Source organism: Oncorhynchus masou, chromosome 12 (genome assembly GCF_036934945.1).
Source record: "Oncorhynchus masou masou isolate Uvic2021 chromosome 12, UVic_Omas_1.1, whole genome shotgun sequence".
In the NCBI taxonomy this organism is placed as follows: Eukaryota; Metazoa; Chordata; class Actinopteri; order Salmoniformes; family Salmonidae; genus Oncorhynchus; species Oncorhynchus masou.
This window is the reverse complement of record NC_088223.1, coordinates 87232257-87242685: the sequence shown is the minus strand read 5'-3', so window position 1 is coordinate 87242685 and position 10429 is coordinate 87232257. Positions and strand designations below refer to the sequence as shown.

Below are 10429 nucleotides of genomic sequence, written 5' to 3'. Positions count from 1 at the left end.
TTACTGGCCTCCCGAGTGATGCAGTGGTCTCAGGCACTGCATCGAAGTGCTAGCTGTGCCACTAGAGAACCTGGTTAGAGTCCAGGCTCTGTCGCAGCCGGCCGCGACCGGGAGACCCATGGGGCGGCGCACAATTGGCCCAGCGTCATCCTGGTTAAGGGAGGGTTTGGCCGGCAGTGATGTTCCTGTCCTATCGCGCACTAGCGACCCCTGTGGCGGGCTGAGAACAGTGCACGCTGACACGGTCACCAAGTGTACGGTGTTTCCTCCGACACATTGGTGCGCCTGGCTTCCGGGTTAAGCGGGCGTTTTGTCAAGAAGCAGTGCGGCTTGGCTGGGTTATGTTTTGGAGGACTCACGGCTCTCAATCCTCGCCTCTCCCGAGTCCATATGGAGCGATGGGACATGACACGAAATTGGGGAGACAAAAGGGTAAAAAGAACAATAATAAAAAATATAAAAACACATTTAAATACCTGATCCCGATAACCGATATTATACATTTTAGTGGGCCTTTTAAGCATTCGTGTACAGTTAAATAGTTGAAACACACACAAACACACACTGACCAAAAAGTTATTTTGTTGGCATTTATGTAAGTCCCCATTACCAGTAAAACATCATCAAAACCTATTTCTTTCACTTACTTGCGGTTTCGTTCATTTGTTCAGTCGTTTCTTTCTCAGCCAGGATTTCATCATACATGTCAAGCAGTAAAGTTTCAGCTCTGTCTGTTCGTGGCCTCTCTTCCTCGGTGCGCAATGTCCATTTTAATCTTGTTTAGCTGTGTCTGTAGCATAGCACGTAAACCCTGTTTCTTGTCTGCATCAAAGTAGCGTTTTCCTTGTACCTAGCATCGAGCATGGTGGCGACACAGTAAAAAGGCTCAGAGAAGATGCCACCGAATCGCTTGTTCACAGACTAGTAGAGTACTTTGTAAGTTTTAACCTCATGGTCTGTGTGGGCAGTTTTGTTGAGCAGGCGTTTCAATGCCATGACAGAGGGTATCACGTCTGCTGCAGACACAGTTGATGAGTTTATTTCTTGAGTCAGTTGTTCGAATGGAGCTAGGACTGTGTTCATGGTTTCAATGAGAGTCCACTGGTTTGTACTGATTGTTGCAGGTAACTCGTCGGCTGCGTACACGCCAAGCACTTGTTTTTGTTCCAGCAGGCTCTCCATCATGTAAAAAGTACTGTTCCATCTGGTGGAAACATCTTGCTTAAACCTTTTCCTTTTCATTCCAAGCTGCTCCTGTATTGCTTGCAGGCTGTATGCGAGCTGTGAGCGTTTAAAATGACCCACTGTCTTCCTACCTGTTGCCACTGTGTCAGATATGCTGCGTTGGGCCAAAACACCTTTGTTCACAGCCAGTTGCAGCTTGCGTGCCATGCACGGCAAACTGGCAACTCCGCATTCTTCCAAAGCTTTTGTCATGTTACGTGCATTATCACATAGCACAACGTGTACTTTGTACTTGGGGATTTTCCAAGTTTCAAACATGTTCTCAAATGCCATTAAAATGACAGCAGCGGTATGAGAACCAGCACATTCTTGAGCAATACAGCTTTCCTCAGTACAAAATCCTTGTTGACCCACAGTGCTGTCAGACTCACCATGCTCATGGGGCTGACGTCGCTGGACCAAATGTCACTTGTGAAGTTAATAGCAGTGACACCCATAGCAAGTTGCTCATGGATGTGTGTTTCAATAATACTGTGTAACTCCGGTAGGGCAACATCTTAAAAATAGTGACTACTTGGTAGTGTGTAACGAGGCTCGAGGTGCTCGACCAGTCAGCAAAAGCCAACATCATCCACGACAGGGAACGGTTGACTGTCACTGTTGATTGTCAAGGGCAATGAATTCCATTATCTTGGCGTTAATAGATTTCGCCTTTGAGTTGTCTCACTGAAATGTTCTTACACTTTCAAATGACTGCTCGACTTGAACTTGTTAAGTTGTTGGAAGAGTGCGCTTAGTTTTTTTCTGCTTTTGTTCTAAGTAGCCACTGAACGTCTAGGGCTGTTGCACTTTCAAATGAGCCATTAGGTTTGTGGTACCGAAAGATTTCACTTTCTCCCCTCCTCTGGAAATAACAGCTGCACAAACGTTGCGTATGTTATCTTCCATTGAAACTTCAAAATTGATCCACACAGCAGACATTTTAGGAATGCTGTGTTGCACGTGTAATGCTGTATTTTTCATGGCGTCATTACATCACCTACCTACATTATACAGGTATGCACGTCAGCTTTGACATCGGTTTTGCACATCGGCGTTAAACTAGACATAGAGCCGATGCCGATGTTGGCATGTTCAGCTAATATGGGCAGATTCCGATATGCTTACCGATATATCGTGCATCCCTATCTCAAAGCACTTCATGATTACAGATGTGAGTGCTACAGGTTGGTAGTCAATGTGGCATGAATCCTTAGAGTTCTTGAGGACAGGAATGATGGTGGACATCTTAAAACATGTGGAGATTACAAACTGGGACAAGAAGAGGTTGAAAATTACTGTGAATATGCCTGCCAGCTGTTCTGCGCATGCTATGAGAATGCGCCCTGGAATATCGTCGGGCCCCACGGCCTTGCGGGTGTTGACCTGATTAATGACCTTGCTCAAGTCAACCTCGGAGAGCGAGGTCACCCAATTCTTCTGGATCGCTGATGGCACGATGTTGTTGTTGTCAAAGCGTGCATAAAATGCATTGAGTTTGTCTGGTAGACAATTTCCTGGACAAAATGTTTCATGTAATAGTAATGGTGTAGACTTAGCAGTAGAAAACCTAAACAGTATATTTGACCTCTCAGCTTCACTATCAAATCTAGAAAATGTCAAGCAGACAACCTCAGAAAGGTAACAACAATGACAAATGGTTTGATGAAGAATGCAAATACCTAAGAAAGAAATTGAGAAACCTATCCAACCAAAAACATAGAGACCCAGAAAACCTGAGTCTACGCCTTCACAATGGTGAAACGATACAGAAATACACTACGGAAAAAGAAGGAACAGCACGTCAGAAATCAACTCAACGTAATTGAAGAATCGATAGACTCTAACCACTTCTGGAAAAATTGGAAAACAAATAACACCACAAAGAGTTCTGTGACGACCCTTCCACTCTGTCTGCCGTATTCTATCTCTTTGCTCTTGTTTCCTTATTAGGATGCCGGTGGGCGGAGCCGGGAAGGTTGTCAGCAACATGGGAAACACCTGGGCCCGGGTGTGTCCCAGGATAAATAGACCTCTTCCACATTCATTGGGAGACTCTCCACGCAGACATACAAATAAACAATAGTGTATAGGTTACCTTAGTTAATAAATATATTTTGTTATTCCTTATCTCCACGTTGTCTCCCTTTTTGTTACGGGCTTGGAGCCGGTTCATGACAGTTATCTATCCAAAACGGAGATGTATGGATAAACCACTTCAATCTTTTGGGCTCTATAACAAAGAACAAACAGCAAAAACATATACATGATCAAATACACATTTTAGGACCAACTATTAAAAGACTGCAAGAACCCACTGGATTCTCCAATGACATTGAATGAACTACCAGACAAAATTACAAACCCTCCAACCCAAAAAGGCCTGTGGGGTTGATGGTATCCTAAAAGACAGACAAGGCAAAAAGGACCTTCTATGCCATCAAGGGGAATCTAACATTTGACATTCCAATTATGATCTTGCTAAAAATACTTGAATCAGTTCCAGAACCCATTGCCCGTGATGGTTATGAGGTCTGGGGTCTGCTCACCAACCAAGAATTCACAAATGGGACAAACTGTCACGTTGGTAACAATGATTTGGGAGACAGGGGCAGGAATGCATAATAGTTTTTTTATTGTACCCAATTTACAGCGTGCTGTGTAAAAGGCACGGGGATGAAGACCAAACAAACACTATACAAAAAACACAAGGGTTGAAACCCAAACAAAAGAGTGAGGAGTACCTCAAATAATTAAAACATGCACACGGGACGAGACCTGTAATCATATGTGCAATCCACAATGGCATGAAAGCCAAAACACACAGCACAGGTACTCACACGCACCAACTGATATTGTAACAATAATGGACAGCACCATGTTGAACAAAGGACACACTTATACAAGAACCAATCAGTGGGAATAGGGGACAGGTGTGCGTGATGAAAGTTCCAGAGGAATCCGTGACAACACCAAATTGAGACTTTGCATGCAGAATTCTGCCAAATTATCCTCTGTGTAAAATGTTAAACACCAAATAATGCAGGCAGAGCAGAATTAGGCAGATACCCGCTAATTATCAACATCAACAAGCTGTTAAATTCTACAACCACCTAAAAGGAAGTGATTCCCAAACCCTCCATAACAAAGCCATCACCTTCAGAGAAATGAACCTGGAGAAGAGTCCCCTAAGCAAGCTGGTCCTGGGGCTCAGGAAACAAACATAAATAGACCCCATAGAGCCCAAGGACAGCAACACAATTAGAAATAACCACATCATGAGAAATCATGGCAGAATACCTGACCACTGTGACTGACCCAAACTTAAGGAAATCTTTGACTATGTACAGACTCAGTGAGCATAGCCTTGCCATTGATAAAGGTTGCCGTAGGCAGACATGGCTCTCAAGAGAAGACAGGCTATGTGCTCGCTGCCCACAAAATGAGGTGGAAACTGAGCTGCACTTCCTAACCTCCTGTCAAATGTATGACGATATTAGAGACACATATTTCCCTCAGATTACACAGAAAGCAAATCCAATTTTGATAAACTCCCATATCTATTGGCTGAAATTCCACAGTGTGCCATCATAGCAGCAAGATTTGTGACCTGTTGCCACAAGAAAAGGGCAACCAGTGAAGAACAAACACCATTGTAAATAGAACCTATATTTACGTTTATTTATTTTACCTTTTGTTTATTAACTATTTAAAATCACTTTTGTTTATCTATTTCACTTCTTTTGGCAATGTAACCATATGTTTCCCTTGCCCTTAAAATTGAAATGGAATAGTTGGGCAGATCATGGCTGTGTCTTTCTTAGTAATCTGTAATGGACTGTAGCCCCTGCCACGTGCTATATGATTCCACCTTACTCCTATGTTGACCTTTTGCTCATTTGATGACTGCTGAGGTCGTAGCGGGACTCCTCGTAATTATTCCTGTCCTCAGCCATAGCCTCAGGGTTGTCTACAATAGCTCTGTGTACGGTAACCCTGTCCTTTAGTTCAGTGTCAACCTCAATGTTAATCCAGGGCTTTTGATTGGGGAAGCAGCAAACCCTCACCGAGGAGACAACGTGGCCGATACATTTTCTAATGAAGCCTGTGACTGAGGTGGCTAGCTTGTCAATGTTATCGGCAGAGTCTAGAAACATATTCCAATCAGCGCTAGCAAAGCCGTCCTGTAACATAATCTCTGATTCTGGTGACCACCTCTCAACGGAGCGAGTGATAGGTACTTCCTTATAGGTACTTCCTGTTTATATATTCTTATTCCATTCCTTTACTTAGATTTGTGTGCATCAGGTAGTTGTTGCGGAATTGTTAGATTACTTGTTAAATAATGCTGCACTGTCAGAACTAGTAGCACAAGCATTTTGCTACACTCGCAATAACATCTGTTAACCATCATGTGTATGTGACCAATAAAATTTGATTTGATTTGAGTTGCTGCTTGTAAACACTCTTACTGACACTGTAGGCTGCTTCGCGTGATGTATTGTTGTCGCTACCCTTTTGCCCTTTGTGCTGTTGTCTGCGCTGCTGGGTTTTTGTACCATGTTTGTGCTGCTACCATGTTGTGCTGCTGCCATGTTGTGCTGCTGCCATGTTGTGCTGCTGCCATGTTGTGCTGCTACCATGTTGTGCTGCTACAATGTTGTGCTGCTGCCATGTTGTGCTGCTGCCATGTTGTGCTGCTGCCATGTTGTGCTGCTACCATGTTGTGCTGCTGCCATGTTGTGCTGCTGCCATGTTGTGCTGCTACCATGTTGTGCTGCTGCCATGTTGTGCTGCTACCATGTTGTGCTGCTGCCATGTTGTGCTGCTGCCATGTTGTGCTGCTGCCATGTTGTGCTGCTACCATGTTGTGTTGCTACTTTGTTGATGTCATGTTGTGTTGCTAACATGCTGTGTTGTTGTCTTAGGTCTCTCCTTATGTAGTGTTTTGGTGTCTCTTTTGTCGTGATGTGTTTAGTCCTACTTTTTTTTTTTATCCCAGCCCCCGCAGGAGGCCTTTGGTCTCTTGGCAGGCCCTCATGTCCTGTCCCTATGCAGCCAGAGCAGAGCAGGCCACACTACCTTTAGCTGGCAACTCTCACCAGATTGATGAACCACACGCTGTATTATTCAATAGCTGTAATAATGTAGAATTCAAAAATCAGACAATTTTAATATATAACAAACATGGATACATGTTAATGAGTCATATTATTTCAAAAAACAAATGACGACAATTATATAATTACAAAATATTATTTACAGTAGGCTAGTTTTGACATAGGCAGAGTGAGGTGGTATAAGTTTAGTGAGATGACGTAGGCCTAGTGAGGTGGCCTTATGTCAAACCTACACATCACGTCAATATTTCAATAGTTTAAAGTAAAAGCGGGAACCTTTTATTACCATATATACTGAGTATACTAAACATTAAGAGCAGCTGTTCTTTCCATGACACAGACTGATGAATAGACTGACCAGGTGAATCCAGGTGAAAGCTATGATCCCTTATTGATGCCATTTAATCAGTGTAGATAAAGGGGAGGAGACAGGTTAAATAATGATTTTTAAGCATTGAAACAATTGAGACATGAATTGTGTATGTGTGCAATTCTGAGGGTGAATGGGCAAGACAAAATATTTAATTGCCTTTGAACAGGGTATGGTAGTAGGTGACAAACGCACCAGTTTGTGTCAAGAACTGCAACGCTGCTGGGTTTTTCACTCTCAAAAGTTTCCTGTGTATATTTTTATTATTTAACCTTTATTTACCTAGGCAAGTCAGTTAAAGACAAATTCTTATTTACAATGACGGCCTGCCCCGGCCAATCCCGGACAATGCTGGGCCAATTGTGTGCCGCACTATGGGACTCCAAATCACGGCCGATTGTGATACAGCCTGGAACCGAACCAGGGTCGGTAGTGACACCTCAAGCACTGAGTTGAAATGTCTTAGACCGCTGTGCCACTCGGGAATCCCTGGTCCACCACGACCCTAAGGAAATCCAGCCAACTTGACACAACTGTGGGAAGCATTGGAGTCAACATGGGCCAGCATACCTGTGGAACACTTTTGACACATTGTAGAGTCCATGTCCAGATGATTTGAGGCTGTTCAACTCAATATTAGGAAGGTGTTTCTAATGTTTGGTATAGTCAGTGTATTGTTGCCTAATGAATTGACTCTTATGAAGTCTTACTTATTACCGTTGTTTTGGTTGTCATGGTCAGATGACCTGTCCTTGACCACCATGTTGGACTAAGGAAATGGCACATGCTTGTCTCTCGTCTTTTTTAACAGCATCCAGTGTTGCAATATCTTTTTAAACTTCTTGATGCACCCATCTCGTTAGCGGGATAATTTACGTCAACATCAGCTGGATTGCAGCATGCCAAATTCAAATTAAATTACTAAAAATATTTAATTTTCATGAAATCACAAGTGCAATATAGCAAAACACATCTTAGCTTGTTGTTAATCCCACCTGGCGTGTCAAATTTCAATAAAGCTTTTTGGCGAAAGCGTTTATGTAAGAACATCTCTCTCAGTAGACAAAATATTACAAACAGCTAGCCGCCAAGTAGATTTGTCACGAAAGTCAGAAAAGCAATAAATTAAATTGCATACCTTTGATGATCTTCGGATGTTTGCACTCACGAGACTCCCAGTTACACCATAAATGTTCCTTTTGTTCCATAAAGATAATTTTTATGTCCAAAATACCTCCACGTTTTTGACGCGTTATGTTCAGAAATCCACAGGCTCGAGCGGTCACGACATCGCAGACGAAAATTCCAAATAGTATCCGTAATGTTCACAGAAACATGTCAAACGTTTTTTATAATCAATCCTCGGGTTGTGTTTTCAATATATAATCGATAATATATCAACCGGGACTTTAGCTTTGTCAATAGCAGAGAGAGACACAATGGCTGCTCCAAACTTTTGCGCAAGCAAAACTCTGGGGACACCCAGCTATACATGACGCGATGTGATCCTTCTCGCTCATTTTTCAAAATAAAAGCCTGAAACTATGTCTAAAGACTGTTCACAACATGGGGAAGCCATAGGACAAGGAATTTGGTTGATATCCCTTTAAATGGAGCGAAGGCAGGCAATGGAACATGGAGCTTTCAAAATAGAGGCCACTTCCTGGTTGATTTTTCCTCAGGTTTTCTCCTACAATATCAGTTATGTTATACTCACAGACAATATTTTGACAGTTTTGGAAACTTTAGAGTGTTTTCTATCCTAATCTGACAATTGTATGCATATTCTAGATTCTGGGCCTGAGAAATAGGCCGTTAAATTTGGGTACGTTTTTCATCCAAAAATCTAAATACCGCCCCCTACACTCAACAGGTTTTTAACAGCATCCAGTGTTGCAGGCAGTTTATTGCCACCATAGTAGAGTTGCTACACTGTTAAGCTTTGGCTGAGGGAGAAAGGTTCTATGTCCTGTCTTGAAAGTTCATACACCTTACACAAGCTGCTGCAGATACATTAATTATGTTAGCACACGTTCCAGCAGGTATATCTCACTGATCATCCCCAAAGCCAACACCTCATTTGGCCGCCTTTCCTTCCAGTTCTCTGCTGCCAGTGACTGGAACGAATTGCAAAAATCGCTGAAGCTGGAGACTTTTATTTCCCTCACCGACTTTAAACATCAACTATCTGAGCTGCTAACCGATCGCTGCAGCTGTACACAGTCCATCTGTAAATAGCCCACCCAATCTACCTACCTCATTCCCATACTGTTTTTATTTTATTTACTTTCCTGCTCTTTTGCACACCAATATCTCTACTTACACATCATCATCTGCTCATTTATCGATCCAGTGTTAATCTGCTAAATTGTAATTATTCACTCCTATGGCCTATTTATTGCCTACCTCCTCATGCCTTTTCACACACTGTATATATACTTTCTTTTATTCTACTATGTCATTGACTTGTTTATTGTGTTATTGGCTTTTTAATTGTTTACTCCATGTGTAACTCCGTGTTGTCTGTGTCACATTGCTTTGCTTTATCTTGACCAGCTCGCAGTTGTAAATGAGAACTTGTTCTCAACTAGCCTACCTGGTTAAATGAAGGTGAAATTAAAAATTAAAAAAATAAAAATGTAAACATAGGCCTACAAATGAAACCTAGCCAATTCCACAGCGGAACTCCCGACTTCACACGATTTGAAATTTCAATCTGACTATGGCTGTTTCGCCTAGAAAAAGAAACGGCAGAGAGCAGGGTGTTATGCTCTATTCGTCCCAGTCATTCTCCAGCCTCTTCTCTATAAATACAAGTACGATGGTCCCGAACTGACCTAACTTGCTTCTGGTTTCCCAGTACCCACAGAAAAGAGCGCGCACATGCTATAACATAACATGACAGGTCCGTAGCCTACCTTCGGTGTGACAGCTGGAGGAGAGGATGGTGCTCGAGGGTCTGAAGAGGTAAGGTAGGTACCGGGAGAAGCATTTCATCTTTTTGGTTGTTGTTGGCTGCGCATCACTATCAAGTTCACATCGTATGCTACTCTACACCGACTGCATTGACAAGGCGGAAAGAAACTAATCGCTGGAGAGAGGTCATGGTCTTCGGCATGACTTTTTATCGCCTTATATAAACGGGAATCCTTCCTTCAGGGCTAACCTAGCAGGAAGAGAGGATAGGTCTCCGCGCGCTATGCTACTCTCATAAAGCATGCTTCTTCCCCCTAGTCGCCAGCAGGACACGAGAATGTTATTTTTGCTGGAGTCGGCTGCTATGGAAGTAGGGGCAGACTGGGACGAGAATTCGGCCCAGGCATTTTATCCACACCAGCCCACTTCACCGTACCAGTGAAAGGCAATACATCGTACTCATCCTCTTTTTTAACCAGCTCATGTTTAAAACAAATGCAATATGTAAAAACACAAAACCAACACTGTTTAGGGCAACAGGTAGCTTAGTGGTTAAAAGTGTTGGGCCAGTAACCAAAAGCTTTCTGGTTTGTATCCCGAGCTGACTAGAATCTGCCGGTATGCCCTTGAGCAAGGCACTTAAACCTAATCTTTTAAATGACTAAAATGGAAACTCTCCTCTATAACCGTGTCTCTGCTCTAGCCATTTGGTTTGCCTCCCTGTGGCGCTGTCTGTCTCAGCATCTTCTCTACTATCACTCTGTGCTTCTTCTTGTTCGCTATCTGTCTGTCTGCTTAA

At 42.8% G+C, this 10429-nt stretch overlaps 1 protein-coding gene across 1 annotated transcript in view; it reads right to left on the bottom strand.

Annotated features, from left to right (window-relative positions):
* Positions 1–10195, bottom strand: part of LOC135550996 (serine/threonine-protein phosphatase 2A 55 kDa regulatory subunit B beta isoform-like) — a 175629-nt gene extending 165434 nt beyond the window's left edge. Inside the window, exon 1 of the mRNA XM_064982343.1 lies at positions 9633–10195. Within this exon, the coding sequence (XP_064838415.1) occupies positions 9633–9711 (79 nt within the window). The 5' untranslated portion in view covers positions 9712–10195. The remainder of the gene's footprint in view (positions 1–9632) is intronic.
* Between the last annotated feature and the right edge of the window lie 234 nt (positions 10196–10429).